The sequence below is a fragment of the Acipenser ruthenus genome, chromosome 55, assembly GCF_902713425.1.
Source record: "Acipenser ruthenus chromosome 55, fAciRut3.2 maternal haplotype, whole genome shotgun sequence".
Lineage (NCBI taxonomy): Eukaryota > Metazoa > Chordata > Actinopteri > Acipenseriformes > Acipenseridae > Acipenser > Acipenser ruthenus.
In genome coordinates this window covers 1,508,529-1,533,144 of record NC_081243.1, presented here as the reverse complement: position 1 = coordinate 1,533,144, position 24,616 = coordinate 1,508,529, and the positions used below count along the sequence as shown (strand labels likewise).

The window sequence follows — 24,616 nt, the reverse complement described above, 5'->3', positions numbered from 1 at the left end:
ATATATATATACATAAAAACACATTCATATTTCACACTCTCAATATTTCACCATTCGATAACTTTCTAATTTCTTCCTCTCCCTCTCCCCCTCCCCTCATCTCTTACCCCCCTCGGGCGTGTCGAATCTCAGCGGCTCGCTGGCTGGCCCCTCCCCTCTCCCGTTGAAGACTCTAACTTCCACGTAGTAGACGCTGAAGGGCTGCAGGCCGGAGAGCAGGGCGTGGCTCCGCCCCCCCGCCACGGTGACGGAGAAGCGGTCAGAGGCGTGGCGTTTGGGTCTCTCCAGCAGAGAGCGGGACCGCCAATAATGAACCTGAGAGAGAGAGGGAGAGGGGGGTGAGCTGGGAGGGAGAGTGTGAGTGTGTGAGTGTGATTGCGAGTGCGAGTGCGAGTGCGAGTGTACCCTCACCTTGTATCCTTTCAGGTGGCCTCTCACACTCTCTCTGGGGACAGGGCTCCAGGTCACATTGACCAGGGTGCGATTGAGAAACTCCACCGCTACATTCACAGGACTGGAGAGAGGCACTGAGAGAGAGAGGAGGAGAGAGGAGAGAGGAGAGAGAGAGACGAGAGAAACAGTGAATCACATAGAGAACCTCATAAGAACATAAGAAGGTTTCCAAACGAGAGGAGGCCATTCAGCCCATCTTGCTCGTTTGGTTTGTTAGTAGCTTATTGATCCCAGAATCTCATCAAGCAGCTTCTTGAAGGATCCCAGGGTGTCAGCTTCAACAACATTACATACACACCGAGACTCGCACACACTCAGGGAGATATACTGAGACACACACTGATTCACACACACCGAGACACACTGAGACACACACACTCTCCCTCTTTCTCTCTCTCAGAGACACTCACAGTCCTCTCCCGAGTACCCCGTGATGGTGTCTGGCTCGGGCCCCGGGCCCCTCTCGTTGGTGGCCCTCACTCTGATGTGATAGGGGGTGAAGGGGGGGGTCCCCGTCACCACGAACACGGGGGACTCAGTGTACGCCTCGTGCCACTCCGACTCGCCAGCCTGCCGCCACGAAACCTGGTACTTGAACCCAGGGCCGCACCACTGCAGCTGCCTGATAGGCTGAGAGAGGGAGAGGAGAATAATAATGATAATAATGATCAGAATAATGCATTTTTAAATCGCCATCCATGCCAAGGTTCTTTCCAGTAATAAAACCATTAAACACAAAGTAAAATACAGCATTAAAATGCATTAAAATACATTTTAATATAAAGCATTACCTCCCAGTGGATGACCATATTATCCGTCTGGTTCCCCTCTCCTCTCACTCCAGTGGGGTTACTGTCTGGAGCTGAAAAGCATCAAAACAAGACTGTCTCACTCTCACTCTCACTAAACAGCAAGCTGTATCAGGTGTGTGTAGACTTTTTACCTGCGTAAGGTGTGTGTGAGAATGTTATTTACCTGTGGCAGGTGTATCTGTGCAGTGTGTTGACCTGCGTCAGGTGAGAGTATTTTGTGTATGTATCAGAGGGAGTGTGTCTGTGTCAGTGTGTGTGTTGATTGCTGTTTACCTGTCTCAGGTGTGTTATTTACCTGAGGAAGGTGTTTCGATGGAGTCCGATGGCTCGCTGGCTCCGCTCTTTCCCTGCTCGTTGACAGCGATGACCCGGAACCGGTACTTCAGGAAGGGGAAGAGATCGAGCAACGCGGACGTCTCGTTCACTCTCGTCAGCTCACTCCAGACACCCTGATTCAGCATAGTCGAGTACTCTATCACATACTCTGCAAAGCGAACACAGAGAGACATTGAGACACAGAGACAGAGACACACAGACATAGAGGCAGAGAGACACAGAGACACAGACACAGACACAGAGAGAGAGAGCAATATGAGGGCAGTATGAGGCATTTCTTACCCAGAACGGGGCTGTTGTGGTCGTTACCCGGGGGTCCAGGACAGGATGACGCTGCGACCCTGGGAGTCCGACAGCACGAGGTCAGCTGGGGGGTCCGGAGAATCTGAACAGAGAGAGAGAGAGAGAGAGAGAGAGAGAGAGAGCGAGAGAGAGAGAATAATTAAAACCAGCAATGTCATGTTTAAAGGAAATTAGATAAGTGCCGTCAACGGAAACATGGTTTCCCAAGCGAGTCAAGCAAGCACGGTTTCACAGTGTCATTGTGGAAAGCCAGGTTTATAAAGCGTGCCAGGCCGGCACGGTTTCACAGCACAATGGAAACAGAGCATTACTCACCCAGGACCAGGAGTCTGCCACTGGCCTCGTCCGAGTCGATGGAGGAGGCTGCGACGCAAGTGTACACTCCCTCATCCTGCTCCTCCACCGCATCGATAACCAGCTTGTGACCGTCAAACACGTACCTGGAAACAGGGAGTTCACAAATACACTCAGTGACAAGCGTTTCCACTGGAAGTCTTTCACAGCGTCTTCAATAGAAACACTAAAAGAAACTTCATAAATTCAACGGCAAACGTTTCCACTAGAAGTCTTTCTCAGCGTCTTCAATAGAAACACTAAAATAAACTTCATAAATTCAATGGCAAACGTTTCCACTAGAAGTCTTTCTCAGTGTCTTCAATAGAAACACTAAAAGAAACTTCATAAATTCAATGGCAAACGTTTCCACTAGAAGTCTTTCTCAGCGTCTTCAATAGAAACACTAAAAGAAACTTCATAAATTCAACGGCAAACGTTTCCACTAGAAGTCTTTCTCAGCGTCTTCAATAGAAACACTAAAAGAAACTTCATAAATTCAACGGCAAACGTTTCCACTAGAAGTCTTTCTCAGCGTCTTCAATAGAAACACTAAAAGAAACTTCATAAATTCAACGGCAAGCGTTTCCACTAGAAGTCTTTCACAGCGTCTTCAATAGAAACACTAAAAGAAACTTCATAAATTCAACGGCAAACGTTTCCACTAGAAGTCTTTCTCAGCGTCTTCAATAGAAACACTAAAAGAAACTTCATAAATTCAACGGCAAACGTTTCCACTAGAAGTCTTTCTCAGTGTCTTCAATAGAAACACTAAAAGAAACTTCATAAATTCAACGGCAAACGTTTCCACTAGAAGTCTTTCTCAGCGTCATCAATAGAAACACTGAAAGAAACTTCATAAATTCAACGGCAAACGTTTCCACTAGAAGTCTTTCACAGCGTCTTCAATAGAAACACTAAAAGAGACTTCATAAATTCAACGGCAAACGTTTCCACTAGAAGTCTTTCTCAGCGTCTTCAATAGAAACACTAAAAGAGACTTCATAAATTCAACGGCAAACGTTTCCACTAGAAGTCTTTCTCAGCGTCTTCAATAGAAACACTAAAAGAAACTTCATAAATTCAACGGCAAACGTTTCCACTAGAAGTCTTTCTCAGCGTCTTCAATAGAAACACTAAAAGAAACTTCATAAATTCAACGGCGAACATTTCCATTAGAAGTCTGATTAAAGACCTTGAGAAAGACTTTTAGTGGAAACGTTCCTCATTGAATTCATTAGGTTTCTATTAGTGTTTCTGTTGAAGATGCTGAGAAAGGCTCTGCTCTGTGTTTGTGAGTGCAGGCGTGGTCCTCACTTGCTGCTGTCGGCTGTCTCAGCGATCTTGCGCCCGTTTCTCCTCCACATGGGGTCCGGCTGCTTGGAATGGAAGTGGCGGCTGTCGTACTGCGCTTTGCAACTGAACACAGCGGTGTCTCCTCTGGGCACCCTCTGATCACCGGGCGGGACCACAATCACCGTCTTATCTGAAGGGGGGGAGGGGGGGAGACAGCGGTTCATTTATACAGAACATTGAGAAGTGTGGAGGTGTATTGAGGTGTGTGTGGAGGTATACTGAGGAGTGTGCAGGTGTATTGAGGAGAGTGGAGGTGTATTGAGGAGTGTGGAGGTGTATTGAGGAGTGTGCAGGTGTATTGAGGAGTGTGGAGGTGTATTGAGGAGTGTGGAGGTGTATTGAGGAGTGTGGAGGTGTATTGAGGTGTGTGGAGGTGTATTGAGGAGTGTGGAGGTGTATTGAGGAGTGTGGAGGTGTATTGAGGAGTGTGGAGGTGTACTGAGGAGTGTGGAGGTGTATTGAGGAGTGTGGAGGTGTATTGAGGAGTGTGCAGGTGTATTGAGGAGTGTGGAGGTGTATTGAGGAGTGTGGAGGTGTACTGAGGAGTGTGGAGGTGTATTGAGGAGTGTGGAGGTGTATTGAGGAGTGTGGAGGTGTATTGAGGAGTGTGGAGGTGTATTGAGGAGTGTGGAGGTGTACTGAGGAGTGTGGAGGTGTATTGAGGAGTGTAGAGGTGTACTGAGGAGTGTGCAGGTGTATTGAGGAGTGTGGAGGTGTATTGAGGAGTGTGGAGGTGTATTGAGGTGTGTGGAGGTGTATTGAGGAGTGTGGAGGTGTATTGAGGAGTGTGCAGGTGTATTGAGGAGTGTGGAGGTGTACTGAGGTGTATTGAGGAGTGTGAAGGTGTATTGAGGTGTGTGGAGGTGTATTGAGGAGTGTGGAGGTGTATTGAGGAGTGTGGAGGTGTATTGAGGAGTGTGGAGGTGTATTGAGGTGTGTGGAGGTGTATTGAGGTGTGTGGAGGTGTATTGAGGTGTGTGGAGGTGTATTGAGGTGTGTGGAGGTGTATTGAGGAGTGTGGAGGTTTATTGAGGAGTGTGGAGGTGTATTGAGGAGTGTGGAGGTGTATTGAGGAGTGTGTGGAGGTGTATTGAGGAGTGTGTGGAGGTGTGTAGATATTGTAGTGTTAGATTCTCACTGCGGATCTCCAGGGTGGCGCTGATGGAGATGTTCTCTGCCTCGGGGTTCACGGTGCAGCTGAATTGGCCACTGTCCTCTCGAGTGGCGGAGATGAGGTGCAGGGTCCCGTTAGTGTAGAGAGAGACGCGCGGGTCCTCCAGGATAGAGAACGAGTCTTTCCCATCGCTGGACCTGAGACACACAGACAGAGACATAGAGACACGCAGACACACAAGGACATAGAGAGACACAGAAACACAGAGGGCGACACAGAGACACACAGAGACAGAGAGTCACAGGTTTGGTTTAATGACTTAACTTTGCATTGACTCCCGTAGAAAGTGTAGATTTCCGACACTAAACTCTGACTGCACACTCTCCAAACTGCCTGTTTCTAGTGTTCTAGCAGGTTCCCAAGTTCAATGTTCTAGACTGTTCTGCAGCATGTGTTCTCCTGCCAGACTATCCAATTCTAGACTGTTCTAGAGTGTTCCCTTACCAGGTCACCTCTGGCCTCGGCGCTCCGAAGTTCCTGCAGTCCAGGAAGGCTTCCTGACCCTCCGCCACGATGTAGAGCTGATGATCAGGAGAGAGGATCTGAGCAGGGAGGTCTCAGAGAGACAGAGAGAGGAGAGAGGAGAGTGTCAAATACTGAGAGAGAGACACACAGGCAGACAGACAGCCCAAAACATGGACACTAAGACACACGGACACTCAGACAGACAGACAGACAGACAGAGACTCACTGATGACGTAGACGTAGGCGTTGGCGAGGATGGTCCCGTGAGTGTTGTTGGCCTCGCACTGGAACACACTCGTGTCTCTCGACTGCACGCTGTGCAGAATCAGAGAGCTGCCCTTCACACTGTGACTGAGATCCGAGTCCGTGTCTGAGAGAGAGGGAGGGAGGGGGGAGAGGGGGACAGGGCAGAGGGGGAGAGAACTCGCTTTAGTCTCCTATTCTGTATTAAGAGACACACAAATTCAAATTCAAATTCAAAAAAGGCTTTATTGGCATGACAAAATAAATGAAGCTTTGCCAAACCACTTCAAGAACAAACATCAACACAACTCATCAATACAAACAGAGAACCCCTGTACCCCCTCCCCCAGCCCCCTATACTCACTTACACTTTGGCACACACACCCACGCACACTCACACTCCCTCTCTCTCCCCCTCTCCCTCCCCCTCTCCCCCTCTCCCTCTCCCTCTCCCCCTCTCTCCCCCTCCCTCTCTCCCTCTCCCCCTCTCTCCCCCTCCCTCTCCCCCTCTCTCCCCCTCCCTCTCTCCCTCTCCCCCTCTCCCTCTCTCCCTCTCCCTCTCCCTCTCCCTCTCCCTCTCTTCCTCTCCCTCTCCCCCTCTCCTCTCTCTCCTCTCTCCCTCCCTCTCCCCCTCCCTCTCTCTCCCTCTCTCCCTCTCCCTCTCCCTCTCTCCCTCTCCCCTCTCTCCTTTCTCTCCTCTCCCTCTCCCTCTCCCTCTCTCCCTCTCTCCCCTCTCTCCCTCCCTCTCTCCCTCTCCTCTCTCTCTCACACTCAGTCTCTCACTCTCTCACCTGTGAGGGGCTCTCCGTTGATCTTCCAGACAATGCTGGGTTTGGGTTTCCCCTCCACGTTGCAGTCCAGCCGCACAGTCTCACCCGGCCCGTACACCCCGTTCTCTGGCTGCTTCACCCAGTAGGGAGCCGCTGCACAGGGAGAGACAGGGAAGTTAACACAGAGAGAGAGAGAGAGAGAGAGAGAGAGATGCAGAGAGACACAGAGACAGAGAGGGACAAGCAGACAGAAAAATAGTTTCCCCCTCCTCTCTTACCCTCCACAGAGACGATGTAGATGTGTCTCTCTCTGCCCTCCTGGTTGCTCACAGTGCACTGGTACTCTCCATCGTCTGACTCGGTGATGTTCTCGATTCTCAGCAGCCTGTTGAAATTCTCCAGGATCACTCTCCCCTCCGGCATCACACCCTCCCTCCGCACCCAGGCTATCTCAGGGGTCGGTCTGAAACCAATCAACAAACAATCAATAATCAAATCAATAATGAATAACGTATATCTGTGCACTCCCCTCTCCTGGCCTGCCTCTCTCCCCTCCTCCCTACCCTCTCATCTCCTCTCCTATCCCCTTTCCCCTCCTCTCTTCTTTCCCCTCCTCTCCTCTCCTCTTTCCTCTCCTAACCCCTTTCCCCTCCTCTTCTATCCCCTTTCCTCTCATCCCTTCTCACCTTTCCCCTCCTCTCCTCCCTACCCTATCCTCTCCTCTCCTATCCCATTTCCCCTCCTCTCCCCTCCTCTCCTCCCTACCCTATCCTCTCCTCTCCTATCCCATTTCCTCTCCTCTCCTCTCCCCTCTGTACTCACAGCCCCTCTGCGATGCACTCTAGCTCCAGGCTGTGTCCTCTCAATGCCAGGTAAGAGCTCCTCTCTCCTTGGGGCATCAGCAGACGGGGCCTACGGTTTTTCACCGAGTTCGCTGCAGGAAAACCAAACCCAATCGATAATCAATAATCAATTACCATTAACCAGTAATCAGACAGACAGACGAGTGTGAGACGCAGGCAGGCAGCAGAGTGTGGCCGTGTTGCACACTCGCGTAAACGGTTGTAGGTCGAAAGTGGCCTGGTAGCTTTTCACCCCAAGTTTGCAGACAGGCTTCAGGGTTCTGGAACATTTCATAGTATATGTAGGCAGTAATGCTATGTATTAATTACCATGAAGAGATTCTGTTGATAAGACATAGCTTGCAATAAGATGAAGCACATATGGAACAAGTTGTATAAGCTCTATATATGTAACAGCAAACAGGAAGAATGTATGTGAAAATGTATTTGATATATTGGGTACAATACCAATTGAAATTGGTTTTGATTACTCTGGGCCAGGAGATGCTTGCGTTGTGGCCATAGCTGTAGCCTCCTAAAACCAAGTTCTGAGCCCCAGAGTGGCCCCGCAGTGTTCCCCTCAGCTATCCCACCGCTGCACGGCTTGTGACAATGGTGCAATGTGTCGTGCGCACACTCACAGTCTCGCACGCGCAGCTCGATGGGCTCCTTCTGCACGATGGTGCGTGCTCCGATGAAGCGTGCGTGACACATGTAGTCGTTCTTGGTGTCGCTCTTCTCCACGTTGGAGAAGTACAAGTTCCCGTTTCGACCCTGAGTCACCCTCGGGCTCTGAGTGATGTGCTGCAGATCTGGAGAGAGCAGAGAGATGAGAATAATAATAATAATAATAATAATAATAATAATAATAAAGATGGTAACTTTACAAGTAAAGTTGTGGGGCTTGCTTTAGGGAAAGTGGTCAAAATTTCAGTTGTTTATAAAAGGTTAGAGAAAATGTAGTTGATGCGATTACTAAAACAGCTGTACCTCTTGATTGGTAAAAGTTATTTCTGTTTTGATTTCAGATTTGAATAGCAGAGAAGTAGAGGAAGATTCCATATGCTCTAACTTTTTGTCTTGCTTGTTGGGAAAGTGGTCAAAGTAGCTGATTTGTGTCAAAAGTTACATTGTTTAGTCTGGGAGTTTTTAAACAATGGGGAGCTTTAGAATGTTGAAAAAAGTCCCATTAAAGTGAATGAAGATGGACAAAAAAAGGACAAAAACCTTAATAGTTTAAAAAGTATAAAAGATATCAACAAGTTGTATACAAGCACACTATTCCAGACCGGTCTACACGTTTTAAAGTTTGAACAGCGTTTCTAGCTTAAACGGTGTAAGAGGAATAGCGTGCCAAAGAATAATAAGTAGTCAAAGATTTAAAGTGGGGACTCTTGCTTCGCAAGCCCCACTAATAATAATAATAATAATAATAATAATAATAATAATAATAATAATAATAAACACAAAGACACAGATAGGCACTCATCACACACACACACACACACACACACACACACACACACACACAGTGGGCTCTCTTACTTATGTTCATCCAGTAGATTTGGGGGGGTGCGGTGCTGACCGGGGGGTTGCAGTGCAGCACTACGCTCTCCCCCACCTCCGCCTCGATCGGGGCAATCGTCTCCTTCTGCCACTTCGGGAGGCCTGATGGGGGGGGGCAAACAAAAACACCATCGATTACAAACCAGCCGACCAGCGAGACACGAGTCAGGGCTCAGAGGAACGACAATCATGAGGGAAACTGCATCAGAGAACAACCTCCACAGCCACAAGACACAATCAGCAGGCGTTGAAGTCTGTGATTGCAAGGTACAGATTGACAACATGAAGGGAGGACCTTGAGACTGAGTGACTGACAACATGAAGGGAGGACCTTGCGACTGAGTGACCTTCAGTCTGTTGAATTATTGTGTTGAATTTGAAATGCCATTGTCGTCTAATAGAAATGATGATAAGCAATCACAATAGTATTCCTACTCGTCTATTCAGTCTGGGGCAAACAAGCCTTTCAAAAAGGAGGTGGGATTGAAGTGGATTTAGGAGACAGAGGGAAGGAGACTCTTCTTCACACAGAGAGCGGTGAGGGGATGGAATGGGTTACCTAGTCATGTTGTTGAAGGAGACTCTTCTTCACACAGAGAGTGGTGAGGGGATGGAATGGGTTACCTAGTCATGTTGTTGAAGGAGACTCTTCTTCACACAGTGGTGAGGGGATGGAATGGGTTACCTAGTCATGTTGCTGAAGGAGACTCTTCTTCACACAGAGAGTGGTGAGGGGATGGAATGGGTTACCTAGTCATGTTGTTGAAGGAGACTCTTCTTCACACAGAGAGTGGTGAGGGGATGGAATGGGTTACCTAGTCATGTTGTTGAAGGAGACTCTTCTTCACACAGAGAGTGGTGAGGGGATGGAATGGGTTACCTAGTCATGTTGTTGAAGGAGACTCTTCTTCACACAGGGAGTGGTGAGGGGATGGAATGGGTTACCTAGTCATGTTGTTGAAGGAGACTCTTCTTCACACAGAGAGTGGTGAGGGGATGGAATGGGTTACCTGATCGGACTCCGCTCGTTCTTATTTTCTTAATAATACAAGCTAACACAGACACAGATTATAGTCTGTCTGCCTGTCTGCAGCATTAATGAAACTGAACTCTGGGAGAATGTATTACACTAACACAGACACACCAAGAAGAAGGAATTCTATTGTGGTTTCAAACAGAAGGTATGTTTTGTGACCAGCAGATGGCCCCCCATCCCGTTACAGGAAGGAGCGTTCTACGCTGTTCTGCACAGTAGAGTGGAGGGTATTGATTTCCCGTCTCGTTCACTGGATTGCTTTCCTTTGCATCTCTTTGATCAATTATACATTTTGTTAGAAACGAATACAAACAGTGTCCAGTATTTGATCCAGCGATATCATTATTAATTAAAAAAATAATAATAATTCGGAGGCCAGTGATAATGTTACTAGTGCTGTAAAAAGTAAGGAAATAGATTTTAATGTCTTTTAAAATTATCATTAAAGAATTAGACTATACATTATGCCAATGCATTTCCCGTTGTTATACTGTGCATTTGCCATCATTTACCATGTTTATTAATATGCTTTACCACACCTCTCTGTGCTTTACAATGCTTCCCTATGCTTTACCACACCTCTCTGTGCTTTACAATGCTCCCCTATGCTTTACCACACCTCTCTGTGCTTTACAATGCTTCCCTATGCTTTACCAGACCTCCCTGTGCTTTACAATGCTTCCCTATGCTTTACCACACCTCTCTGTGCTTTACAATGCTTCCCTATGCTTTACCACACCTCTCTGTGCTTTACAATGCTTCCCTATGCTTTACCAGACCTCTCTGTGCTTTACAATGCTTCCCTATGCTTTACCACACCTCTCTGTGCTTTACAATGCTTCCCTATGCTTTACCACACCTCTCTGTGCTTTACAATGCTCCCCTATGCTTTACCAGACCTCCCTGTGTTTTACAATGCTCCCCTATGCTTTACCAGACCTCTCTGTGCTTTACAATGCTCCCCTATGCTTTACCAGACCTCCCTGTGTTTTACAATGCTCCCCTATGCTTTACCAGACCTCTCTGTGCTTTGCAATGCTTCCCTATGCTTTACCACACCTCTCTGTGCTTTACAATGCTTCCTTATGCTTTACCACACCTCTCTGTGCTTTACAATGCTTCCTTATGCTTTACCAGACCTCTCTGTGTTTTACAATGCTCCCCTATGCTTTACCAGACCTCTCTGTGTTTTACAATGCTTCCCTATGCTTAACCAGACCTCTCTGTGCTTTACAATGCTTCCTTATGCTTTACCAGACCTCTCTGTGTTTTACAATGCTCCCCTATGCTTTACCAGACCTCTCTGTGTTTTACAATGCTCCCCTATGCTTTACCAGACCTCTCTGTGCTTTACAATGCTTCCCTATGCTTTACCATGCCTTCACCCTATTACACTGTGCTGTGCTTGCACTGTGGGACACTATTCCTGCAGCTTTAAACGATCCCCAGGCTCGCCTGTGTTGTAAGCTGAGAGCTGGCAGCTCAGCCAGGTGTAATTCTCTCTCCTGTGGGTTGGGGTTTGTGGTGATATCGATTGGCCCTGCTGCTGCCTCACAGCCTCTCATTAATCCACTGGGGACTGGGAAAATAAAACTGACAGAGTGAGCTACAGACAGACAGACAGACAGACAGACAGACAGGCTCCACACACTCGGACACATTCTACAGCTTGTGCTAAAGATCTTTGACATTTTTTCTCAGCAATTCTAAAAAAGCAGTTTGAGATATACATTCAAACTCCAAAACAACGTACAGACAGACAGACAGACAGCCTTCATCGTCTCCCGAGATTAGGATTTTCACTCCACACTCTATCCCCCCCTCCCTCTCTCTCTCTCTCTCTCTCTCTCTCTCTCTCTCTCTTATCTGTAATTTCACTCCCAATATTTATACACAGCACCCCTGCGTTCCCTAATTTTGTGACCAGCCCTTGTGTTACATAACAGGACGGTGCAGCAGTTTTATTTAAAACGATTCTTATTTATAATTTAACGTTTTGTTCCTTGAAGAACGATCACAGCCCTGCTCGGCTCTCTGTGTATCAATTTCAGCAAGCGTTTTGTCACCCGGGACTCAGGAAATGAGGCTTTGACATCACCGGGAGCCTGTTTCCTTGGAAACTGTTGTCGTGGAGACGCCCGCCAGGGAAGGGGGAGTGGAACGGAGGAGGGAAGGAAGCAGGTAGCATTTGCACTGTTTTTGTAGAAACAAGTATCCATCCCCCATCGCCACGACCGTGCAGTCGGAAACAGAGGCAGCAGTTTGATATCAACAGCATGTACAGTATAGAATAAGAATTAGCAATGAACAGTTTGATGGCATTTGTATGAAAAACGATCTCCTGTACCCCACAATCCTGTTCAGTTTGACGCTACAATATAATCCCTTCTGCTCGGTGTCTATGTTAGTTTACTACATTCTGAAAAGAGTTTAGTTTCACTAGAGCTGCAGACAGACACACAGACAGACAGACGACAGACAGACAGCCTCCCCAGATGACGATGCCCTATATAATCTCTTACTCTCCGTGATGAGTCTGATCTCTGAAGACACGGCAGTCCCCAGTTCGTTAGACACGTAGCAACGGTAGTTCCCGTGGTACTTTTGGAAGGACGAGCCACTGTTGCCATTGGAGATGATGGAGAAGGTTCCGGAACCAGCGTGGGTCACAAGCTGGGGGTCAGCCTTGGGGTCAAAGAACTGGCCATCCTTCGTCCAGCGAAACCTAGTGGGCAGACAGAGAAACAGACAGACACAGAGACATACAGACAGACACAGAGACATACAGACAGACACAGACAGACAGACAGACAGACAGAAAGACAGGCACAAACAGACAGACAGACAGGCACAGACAGACACAGAGACATACAGACAGACACAGACAGACAGACAGACAGACAGAAAGACAGGCACAAACAGACAGACAGACAGGCACAGACAGACAGACAGGCATAGACAGACAGACACAGACAGACAGACAGACAGACAGGCACAGACAGACAGACAGACAGACAGGCACAGACAGACACAGAGACATACAAACAGACACAGACAGACAGACAGACAGACAGGCACAAACAGACAGACAGACAGACACAGACAGACAGACAGACAGGCACAGACAGACACAGAGACATACAAACAGACACAGACAGACAGACAGACAGACAGGCACAGACAGACAGACAGACGGACAGGCACAGACAGACAGACAGACAGGCACAGACAGACACAGAGACATACAAACAGACACAGACAGACAGACAGACAGGCACAGACAGACAGAGAAAATAAGGGTCAAATACAGGGGGATTAGAAAAATAAATGCGAGTGTGAGTGTGAGTGTGAGTGTGAGTGTGAGTGTGAGTGTGAGTGTGAGTGTGAGTGTGAGTGTGAGTTGGCACTCACGTTGGCTGTGGCTGTGCGGTAGCCTCACACTTCAATACGATCTCATCGCTGGAGTAGACTGCTTGAGTCCTAGGAGACTGTTCTGTGATGACAGGGGGTGTCATCACTGCGGGGAGAGAGAGAGAGAGAGAGTGAGAGAGAGAGAGTGAGACGCACACACACGGAGACACACTGCTCTGTATTCACAGGGGGAGTGAGTGAGACACACGTGTGTGTTTGTGTGTGTGCGACTGTGACACTCAGTTCAGTAACGGGTTTAGCTCCAGGCTGCAGTGATATTGGAAACACTGCACACTGCTCTCCTGGTTTCTTTAAACACAATAAACTCCAATACTGTATTATTACACCCCGGGGAAGAGGAGAGAGGAAAAAGGGAGAGAGGAGAGGAGGAGAGGGGGAGAGGGGAGACAGGAGAGAGGAGACAGGAGAGGGGAGACAGGAGAGGGGAGGGGAGGGGAGATAGGAGAGAGGAGAGGGGAGGGGAGACAAGAGAGAGGAGAGGAGAGGGGAGACAGGAGAGAGGAGAGAGGAGAGGGGGAGAGAGGAGAGGAGGAGAGTGGGAGAGAGGTGACAGGAGACAGGAGAGGGGAGAGAGGAGAGGGGGAGAGAGGAGACTGGAGAGGGGAGAGAAGGAGAGTGGGAGAGAGGTGACAGGAGACAGGAGAGAGGAGAGGGGGAGAGAGGTGACAGGAGACAGGAGAGGGGAGAGAGGAGAGGGGGAGAGAGGTGACAGGAGACAGGAGAGGGGAGAGAGGAGAGGGGGAGAGAGGTGACAGGAGACAGGAGAGGGGAGAGAGGAGAGGGGGAGAGAGGAGAGAGGAGACAGGAGAGGGGGAGAGAGGAGAGAGGAGTGAGGAGAGAGAGGAGCGGGGAGGGGAGAGGAAACAGGAGAGAGGAGAGGGGAGAGAGGAGAGAGGAGTGAGGAGAGAGAGGAGCGGGGAGGGGAGAGGGGGAGAGAGGAGAGAGGAGTGAGGAGAGAGAGGAGCGGGGAGGGGAGAGGGGAGAGAGGAGAGGGGGAGAGAGGAGAGAGGAGTGAGGAGAGAGGAGCGGGGAGGGGAGAGGAAACAGGAGAGAGGAGAGGGAACAGGGATCAGACCCTCCAGGGGATTGAATCGGAACACAGCAACCTTTTCTTTTAAATGTTAGTTGTCTCTTCTCATATCAAAAACTAACAAAATCAAACTTGACTACACACAGAACTACGACCAGAGCAATAGCCATTGCCAAGCAGACAAGCGTCTCAGCCAGTGACAGGGAGGGGGCGGTGATAACGAGCATTGAAAATGATATCTGAAGCTCAATTCATTTCATAACACAGGGTTCTGAAGCTCCTGGAAAAATAAAACAGAACGAAAGAAGAAGAGAGCAGGATGACTTACAGTTCTCCTGTTTGTCTGCAGGTCCAGGGAAAGCACAGGGGGAGAGGAGAGATGAATATTATTACAAGCACACAGACAGGTCGCGCCGCACGCTGTGCCCTACTCAAATGAAGACAGCATCACTAGATATAACATTTCCTAGGTCTGGGGTCACCTGCCCACGGGGTATGGATGTGTGTCTCAGTTTAATCCACACAACTTCACATTTTCTGATTGTGAGAGAGAATGAGACGGAGATGGGGAGAGAGAACCAGCTACCAGAGAGCTTCAGGACCGCTCTGTCTCTCGCTGACTTCTGCCATCTTCTCAAGACCCCCCTGTTTAGACTGTGCTTGTAGATCCCTTGATCTACGGCACACTGGACTTGCCTGACCTCAGCACCACGCTACTGGATCCTCAGCATTTCACCAGTCAATGAATCCCTAATTACAAGGACTTGACTCCACGCAGCTTTCTCTGCCAATTCTAAAAATGCCTGCTTTGTGTTTTAACTGTCGGTTTTTCCTGTGCTTCAGAAAGGCTTACCCACCAAACCGATAAGGGTTTACGTTGAGGTAGTACAGAAATCACAACTGATAACTGGAATAGTGCAATAGTGCAATAGATAGTATTATAAAAATAGTATTTTAACTCCTGCCCCAATTTGAATCCATTAGCAGCAGCTACACTTTTAAATGTCGCTGAGAGTGTGAAGCATTTGAAAATAAAACCTAGCAAATAAAGAAATGCAACCAATGTATAAATCAATGAATGAATCCATCACAAAAGAGTAAGTAATTCTAATCAGAGCCACTCACATGGTTGCAAACATGACATCCTCTATTAAACATTCACTGTGGATTAATCGCACGCGAATGCCAGGCAAATAGCAGGAATTGAATTTTAAGCTGGGATCATCCTAAATTGTTTGTCATAATCCCTGCTCCGCTAACATGACAGTAATCCCAGTCTAAATGGAAAGTAACCAGGAACGTAGGGAGATGCATTAGAGTTTTTGTTTTTTTAATCGAATATCGGACAGAATTAATTGATTAGGAGTGTAATAATTAATCCTGTATTGATGAATCGTGATGCTTTCTTTACATTATTATTATTATTATTATTATTATTATTATTTATTTATTTCTTAGCAGACTGGTATGGTTTTACAGCTGCTATGAATGCTCTCCTTGTCTTAATTGTTGTCTTTTAACAAAATGGTCTTTCTTAATGATCATTTGATATTACTATGTATCATATACAAGCAGCCCATCAAGACCACATGCATCAGTGAACAGCAGATCCTAAACTCACAGCCAAAGCAACACAGACTTCTAATATATATATATATATATATATATATATATATATATATATATATATATATATATATATATATATATATATAATGACTGGAGTCACTGCAATATCAAGAAGCACTTAGAATTCAGACAAGCACCATAACCAGGCAAAGGGATGCCAGTAAGATTAAATCATATCAAACTCTCACTATACATCAAGAGCTTAATCCTAACACTTAAACTAAATGATTCCCAACTCTCACTCCCAATCACCTTGGCTTCAAGAAGGGGCAGTTTGAAACCATTCTCTTCTTCCACCTCAGATGCCCATGTTACAACGTGACCCCCCTCCCTTCGATTCTCTCTCCCCCTTCCCTTCCCCTACCTTGACCCCTAGCCCTTCTCTTCATTAGCGAAGCAAGCTCTCCCCCTGCTCACTCATCTCAATCAGGCTAATGAATAGACAGGGATGGGGGCCTGATCTGCTGGGCTCCCTGACACTCACTCAATAATCGCGTGAGGTATGGATACCCTACACACCCCCATATACAGTGGCTGTATGAATCTGGGATGCTCGGGGAGTCTATGGGGAGTTGACAAGTGGCAGTCTGTCTTAAGCCCCCCCCTTTACTCCCCCCATCTGCTTACACAGCTGTTCTAATGGAAGGGAAGGGGGGATGGGGGGGGGTCCCGAGGGGGGTTAAAGACCAGCACTGACACAAAGCAACCTGTTTCTGTGGACGAGACTCTACATTCACAATGGGTTTCAACAGATTACAGTCAGCAGGTATAGCCCAGTGTGCTCTTCATGAATAATAACACTGAAGGGAAGGAAGAAATAACAAGGAAAATAAATGTGCATAATGTTACGCTGCTTGGCTATATCTTGTGCAATAACAGATGTTGTAAAGGAGGATACAGGGTCAAAAATCTCTCTCCCTCTCTCTCTCTCTATATATATATATGTATATATATATATATATATATATATATATATATATATATATATATATATATATATATATATATATATATATATATTGTAAGATAGTGTACTCTGGGGAGAAAACAGGACTACATCTCCCAGAAGGACATGGGCTGAAAAACCCTAATTTAATTGTTAATTTTTGTTAATTATCCCCTGCACCTGACTATCATTGTAAATCAGAGCCAGGTGCAGGTACTTAAGGAAAGCAGCAGTGTGGAGTAGTGGTTAGGGCTCTGGACTCTTGACCGGAGGGTTGTGGGTTCAATCCCCAGTGGGGGACACTGCTGTTGTACCCTTGAGCAAGGTACTTTACCTAGATTGCTCCAGTAAAAACCCAACTGTATAAATGGGTAATTGTATGTAAAATAATGTGATATCTGTATAATGTGAAATAATGTATAATGTGATATCTTGTAACAATTGTAAGTCGCCCTGGATAAGGGCGTCTGCTAAGAAATAAATAATAAAAAGCAGTCAGTCTGCTCAGGGCTGCTGCTGTGTGGAGAGCCCGACTGTGAGTCATTAAAAGGGAACAAGGTACTGTGTGTACGATTCTCGCTGTGTTTTTGTAAGGACGGGGAAACAGCTTAGCTGTCCCGTGTTAGACAGGGTGTTCCTGTAATTTAGTTAGCACTCCAGAGAGGAGCTAGGTGTTTGTTTATATTTTTTTATTTTTGTGTGTGTCTAAGAAATAAAGAAAATTAGCACAACCGCTCTGGAAAAAAATCCAAGTTCCTGTGTTTATTAATATATTAAATACTGTATATAAGTTTGAGAAAAAGGAAAACGGCTGTGTACCAAAATGATCAATAAGAAAAAAGAAAAAAGAGAAAAGGATTTTTCAGGGATTTAAAAAGGTAGAATAATTGATTACAAATCAATTATCAGGACATTTGAAACTTGTATAACTTGTAGTCCGAAACGTCCTGATAATTGATTTGTAATCAATTATTCTGCCTTTAAGTGAGATATTTAGTGAGCAAGTATTCTGAGTGAAGTTATCCAGCAACAAACTCCCCATCCCCAGCTGTGCTGCTTTCCGAGAAACAGGAGATGATATGCTATAGTTACATTTACAGTTACAATTACATCCGGGTGCCATGGTTCAACTGCATGGACATTGACATTGTAATTGCAGTTCATTACAAATTGAGCTTATCTTGTTACTTTGAAGTGAAACATGGCTGCAATCTCGGAGCGCACCAATTGAATCATCTATACGTCTCATTCAAACGTCATCCCTTTGCTTCAGTTTGTTAAGCAATTTCAGTCAAAGCAAAACAACATTCAGCCCCTTTGAATTCTGGAAAATGAAATGAGATTTATTTTACAGTGGGAAAATGTAAAATGAAAGGAAGACAACAAACTCACATCCTACACATTTCACAGTGACTGAAAATGCAATACAGTCTAGTGTAGAGAACTCAGGACTGTACTGGGGATCTGAGAGCCAGCTAATTCAATACAGTCTAGTGTAGAGAACTCAGTGCTGTACTGGGGATCTGAGAGCCAGCTAATTCAATACAGTCTAGTGTAGAGAACTCAGTGCTGTACTGGAGATCTGAGAGCAGCTAATTCAATACAGTCTAGTATAGAGAACTCAGTGCTGTACTGGGGATCTGAGAGCCAGCTAATTCAATACAGTCTAGTGTAGAGAACTCAGTGCTGTACTGGGGATCTGAGAGCCAGCTAATTCAATACAGTCTAGTGTAGAGAACTCAGTGCTGTACTGGGGATCTGAGAGCAGCTAATTCAATACAGTCTAGTATAGAGAACTCAGTGCTGTACTGGGGATCTGAGAGCCAGCTAATTCAATACAGTCTAGTGTAGAGAACTCAGTGCTGTACTGGGGATCTGAGAGCCAGCTAATTCAATACAGTCTAGTGTAGAGAACTCAGTGCTGTACTGGGGATCTGAGAGCCAGCTAATTCAATACAGTCTAGTATAGAGAACTCAGTGCTGTACTGGGGATCTGAGAGCCAGCTAATTCAATACAGTCTAGTATAGAGAACTCAGTGCTGTACTGGGGATCTGAGAGCCAGCTAATTCAATACAGTCTAGTGTAGAGAACTCAGTGCTGTACTGGGGATCTGAGAGCCAGTTAATTCAATACAGTCTAGTGTAGAGAACTCAGGGCTGTACTGGGAATCTGAGAGCCAGCTAATTCAATACAGTCTAGTGTAGAGAACTCAGTGCTGTGGATCTGAGAGCCAGCTAATTCAATACAGTCTAGTATAGAGAACTCAGTGCTGTGGATCTGAGAGCAGCTAATTCAATACGGTCTAGTGTAGAGAACTCAGTGCTGTACTGGGGATCTTAGAGCAGCTAATTCAATACAGTCTAGTATAGAGAACTCAGTGCTGTACTGGGGATCTGAGAGCAGCTAATTCAATACAGTCTAGTATAGAGAACTCAGTGCTGTGGATCTGAGAGCAGCTAATTCAATACGGTCTAGTGTAGAGAACTCAGTGCTGTGGATCTGAGAGCAGCTAATTCAATACAGTCTAGTATACAGAGCTCAGTACTCAATGAAACAAATAGACAAATAGACAAGCAAAATCTTATAGGCCTATATAGACACACAATAATAAATACTTAAAATATAAATAAAATGAAGAGAGGACACTATTGTAGACAGACGGATCCCGACTAGAATCCATTCATACCTACAGAGACACACACACGTACATTATACACACACACACTGTACCTACACACATACACACACACACACACACACACACACACACACACACACACACACACACACACCTACATACCTAAAACACACACACACTTAGACACTGCACCTAAATACTGAAGAATAGTGCACTAACTGTACACACACACAATATTGTAGATCAAAACCAGAATACACAAACTGAGATCAACAATCACAAACACAGAAATACACCCACGCACGCACCCACGCACGCACTGTATCTATCTACAAACAAGCCGCTGGATCTATCCTACATAAACACAAAATGATAACTGACACTCAGTTATCGCATCTAAAAAAAAATCAGACACACGCACACACTGTTATTCCACTAAACACCGGCGTCTGTTAAACTGAGAGTTTATCTTTGGTGAAACCTCCGCACTTTCTACGCTTTCTGAAGTGATCACAATTCTGAAAACGTCCTTGATCTATAATGCCTGCATTCGTTTTCATGATTTTTATTTCAAAAATCTGTATCGAATTAAAACTTGTTTTCTTTATGAAGTATCTATCTAAAATGTAATTATAAATTGAATTATAATTACAGCAGCTATTAAATAAATGCACTCACAGTTTCACAAACCTTTCTATCGATCTATCTATCTATCTATGTGTATCTACAGCACACAGAGGTACATTGACAAAGCATTACTCACAGTCCAGAGGTATCTGAAGGGCAGCCTGGGTCCGACTCACACACAGAACCAGAACCTGCAGCAGAGCCAGCGCCCAGATCCGCGGACCGCCTCCTCCCAGCCGCTTATAATCCATTCTGATAAACACACAGAGAAAGAAAAACAGAGCAACTCCTCCAATTACTCAGTACGATGTTCCCATCAATCAAATCAAAAATCAAAAGATTAAAAAAAAAAGAACGTATGCGTGTGTGTAAATATAGCGAAAAAAAAGACGCAGGTGTTTAATTCCTGCGGTTTCCTTCCTTCTTTCTTGCCTCGCTTGCTTGTGTTGAAGCAGAGGTCCCTGGCGATCTCAGTGATGCGGGCAGGCACGCCTGTGTGTGTCTCTCTCTCTCTCTGCGGTGTTTGGGAATCCTTGGTTTCCTGAGGCTTGATGTTTTGGAGAAAAAAAAAAACAAGACTCCCCTCCTCACACCCTTTGAGGATCTGAGAAAAAGAGAGAGAGAGAGAGAGAGGGAGGGAGAGAGGGATGGAGGGAGGGAGCAGAGAGAGAGGGTGCGTCGTTAGTCAGTTGCAGTTATCTGACATCTGGGTTTTCCTTTCCTCACAGGCACTAAGCAATGCACCAGCTCCACCCCTGCCCTGACTGCATTACACATGCATTCAATATATATATATAATAGACACTGTGATGAGACACAGCCCTCTGAAATATCTTTATAATATCTAGCAGACCCTGATATTGATGCGATCCAGCCCTCTGAAATGTCTTTATAATATCTAGCAGACCCTGATATTGATGCGATCAAGCCCTCTGAAATGTCTTTATAATATATAGTGCTAGACCCTGATATTGATGCGATCCAGCCCTCTGAATTGTCTTTATAATATACAGACTAGACCCTGATACTGATGCGATCCAGCCCTCTGAAATGTCTTTATAATATATAGCACTAGACCCTGATATTGATGCGATCCAGCCCTCTGAAATGTCTTTATAATATACAACACTAGACCCTGATATTGATGAGATCCAGCCCTATGAAATGTCTTTATAATATCTAGCAGACCCTGATATTGATGCGATCCAGCCCTCTGAAATGTCTTTATAATATACAGCACTAGACCCTGATATTGATGCGATCCAGCCCTCTGAAATGTCTTTATAATATCTAGCAGACCCTGATATTGATGCGATCCAGGCCTCTGAAATGTCTTTATAATATATAGCACTAGACCCTGATATTGATGTGATCCAGCCCTCTGAAATGTCTTTATAATATACAGCACTAGACCCTGATATCGATGCGATCCAGCCCTATGAAATGTCTTTATAATATCTAGCAGACCCTGATATTGATGCGATCCAGCCCTCTGAAATGTCTTTATAATATATAGCACTAGACCCTGATATTGATGCGATCCAGCCCTCTGAAATGTCTTTATAATATATAGCACTAGACCCTGATATCGATGCGATCCAGCCCTATGAAATGTCTTTATAATATCTAGCAGACCCTGATATTGATGCGATCCAGCCCTCTGAAATGTCTTTATAATATATAGCACTAGACCCTGATATTGATGCGATCCAGCCCTCTGAAATGTCTTTATAATATACAGCGCTAGACCCTGATATTGATGCGATCCAGCCCTATGAAATGTCTTTATAATATCTAGCAGACCCTGATATTGATGCGATCCAGCCCTCTGAAATGTCTTTATAATATATAGCACTAGACCCTGATATTGATGCGATCCAGCCCTCTGAAATGTCTTTATAATATATAGTGCTAGACCCTGATATTGATGCGATCCAGCCCTCTGAAATGTCTTTATAATATATAGCACTAGACCCTGATATTGATGCGATCCAGCCCTCTGAAATGTCTTTATAATATACAGCACTAGACCCTGATATTGATGTGATCCAGCCCTCTGAAATGTCTTTATAATATATAGCACTAGACCCTGATACTGATGCGATCCAGCCCTCTGAAATGTCTTTATAATATACAGCACTAGACCCTGATATTGATACGATCCAGCCCTCTGAAATGTCTTTATAATATATAGCACTAGACCCTGATACTGATGCGATCCAGCCCTCTGAAATGTCTTTATAATATACAGCACTAGACCCTGATATTGATACGATCCAGCCCTCTGAAATGTCTTTATAATATACAGCAGACCCTGATATTGATTCTGTATTGTTAAATTCTTGGGGGGTTTGGTTGGTAAAATGATCTGTGTTCTACCTCCTTCTGTCTGTCTGCAAACTGCGCTGCGTTTTATTGGGCCCTCATTGCTTAAAGGATCAATACAAAGCAATGGATCAATAAATAAAATCAATCAAAGCCAGCCCACATTACCCCTCTAGAGACTGAGAAATAAATATCAATAGTGCAAGAACACTACATAACAGTCTCCCTGAATGAGCCACAGTCAGTCTGTCTGTCTGTCTGTCAGGAATGAGAGGCTGGTGAATTAGCCCACTGTCTGTCTGTCTGTCTGTCTGTATCACCCACCCGCTCAGACTGTCGTTCCTTTCTGGGCTTTAAATAAACAAACATTCAAACCTCACTCTTCATTTCTTGTAACAAATTTACACCATAACTGAGTCAATTTATTTACTAAACCTTATTAAATTAGGCAAGGTTTCACTAAAATGGTGCTGAAATTGTGTTAAAAAGTGGGGCAGTGAGTACCCTGGACAGATGCAGCATACCCATTAGATATGAACTGTGTTTAAATATTTAAACAAGCAGCAGGGGGGAGAGGGGTCTGTGTTAACCAGGCCTCAGGGTCAGTGTGCATACAGAGGAACGCAGAGACAGAGGAACACAGAGACTGAGGAACGCAGAGACAGAGGAACACAGAGACTGAGGAACGCAGGGACAGAGGAACACAGGGACAGAGGAACGCAGAGACAGAGGAACGCAGAGACAGAGACACACAGAGACAGAGGAACAGAGAGACAGAGGAACGCAGGGACTGAGGAACGCAGGGACAGAGGAACACAGGGACAGAGGAACACAGGGACAGAGGAACGCAGGGACAGAGGAACGCAGAGACTGAGGAACAAAGAGACTGAGGAACAGAGAGACAGAGGAACACAGAGACAGAGGAACAGAGAGACAGAGGAACACAGAGACTGAGGAACGCAGAGACTGAGGAACGCAGAGACTGAGGAACGCAGGGACAGAGGAACACAGGGACAGAGGAACGCAGAGACTGAGGAACGCAGAGACAGAGACACACAGAGACTGAGGAACACAGGGACAGAGGAACGCAGAGACCGAGGAACGCAGAGACAGAGGAACGCAGAGACCGAGGAACGCAGAGACAGAGGAACGCAGAGACCGAGGAACGCAGAGACAGAGGAACCCAGGGACAGAGGAACGCAGGGACAGAGGAACGCAGGGACAGAGGAACGCAGAGACAGAGGAACACAGGGACAGAGGAACGCAGAGACCGAGGAACGCAGAGACCGAGGAACGCAGAGACAGAGGAACGCAGGGACAGAGGAACGCAGGGACTGAGGAACGCAGAGACAGAGGAACGCAGAGACTGAGGAACGCAGAGACAGAGGAACGCAGAGACAGAGGAACCCAGGGACAGAGGAACGCAGGGACTGAGGAACGCAGAGACAGAGGAACGCAGAGACTGAGGAACGCAGAGACAGAGGAACGCAGAGACCGAGGAACGCAGAGACAGAGGAACGCAGGGACAGAGGAACGCAGGGACTGAGGAACGCAGAGACTGAGGAACGCAGAGACAGAGGAACGCAGGGACAGAGGAACGCAGAGACAGAGGAACACAGGGACAGAGGAACGCAGAGACCGAGGAACGCAGAGACAGAGGAACGCAGGGACAGAGGAACGCAAAGACAGAGGAACGCAGAGACAGAGGAACGCAGGGACAGAGGAACGCAGGGACAGAGGAACGCAGAGACAGAGGAAATCAGGGACAGAGGAAATCAGGGACAGAGGAACGCAGGGACAGAGGAACGCAGGGACAGAGGAACGCAGAGACAGAGGAACGCAGAGACAGAGGAATGCAGGGACAGAGGAACGCAGGGACAGAGGAACGCAGGGACTGAGGAACGCAGGGACAGAGGAACGCAGGGACAGAGGAACGCAGAGACTGAGGAACGCAGAGACTGAGGAACGCAGAGACTGAGGAACGCAGGGACAGAGGAACGTAGAGACAGAGGAACACAGAGACAGAGGAACACAATTATAACCCTCCCCCTTCGCTCACACACGTACAGGCCACCAGCATAAAAAATTAATTCAAAGATTCAGGGCATCTGGTTCAGGTCGTCTATTGCAATGACGAAACTCGCTTTGTAGATTGTTAAAACAAAGGGTTCTCTGAAACGACACAGGGACCCCTTTATAAAATAATACATTTTGAATAGCAGACACCCCTCCCCCAAACTGAGAAACACCCAATGTTTACTCTCTAACTAGCCTACAGTCAGTTATATATAATTCTCTA

General features: G+C 46.2%; 1 protein-coding gene across 1 annotated transcript in view; it reads right to left on the bottom strand.

The window, feature by feature from the left end:
• Nucleotides 1-96: 96 nt before the first annotated feature.
• LOC117401641 (neural cell adhesion molecule L1-like) overlaps nucleotides 97-24,616 on the bottom strand; it is a 48,815-nt gene continuing 24,295 nt past the window's right edge. The window contains 22 exon segments of the mRNA XM_059017110.1: nucleotides 97-315; nucleotides 412-527; nucleotides 864-1,083; nucleotides 1,245-1,315; nucleotides 1,561-1,749; nucleotides 1,884-1,917; nucleotides 1,919-1,986; nucleotides 2,220-2,344; nucleotides 3,555-3,723; nucleotides 4,732-4,904; nucleotides 5,212-5,323; nucleotides 5,459-5,602; nucleotides 6,267-6,398; nucleotides 6,524-6,708; nucleotides 7,068-7,179; nucleotides 7,729-7,899; nucleotides 8,633-8,755; nucleotides 12,212-12,414; nucleotides 13,101-13,206; nucleotides 14,480-14,494; nucleotides 20,129-20,244; nucleotides 20,425-20,596. Coding sequence (XP_058873093.1) covers nucleotides 97-315; nucleotides 412-527; nucleotides 864-1,083; nucleotides 1,245-1,315; nucleotides 1,561-1,749; nucleotides 1,884-1,917; nucleotides 1,919-1,986; nucleotides 2,220-2,344; nucleotides 3,555-3,723; nucleotides 4,732-4,904; nucleotides 5,212-5,323; nucleotides 5,459-5,602; nucleotides 6,267-6,398; nucleotides 6,524-6,708; nucleotides 7,068-7,179; nucleotides 7,729-7,899; nucleotides 8,633-8,755; nucleotides 12,212-12,414; nucleotides 13,101-13,206; nucleotides 14,480-14,494; nucleotides 20,129-20,243 — 2,802 coding nt within the window. The 5' untranslated portion in view covers nucleotide 20,244; nucleotides 20,425-20,596.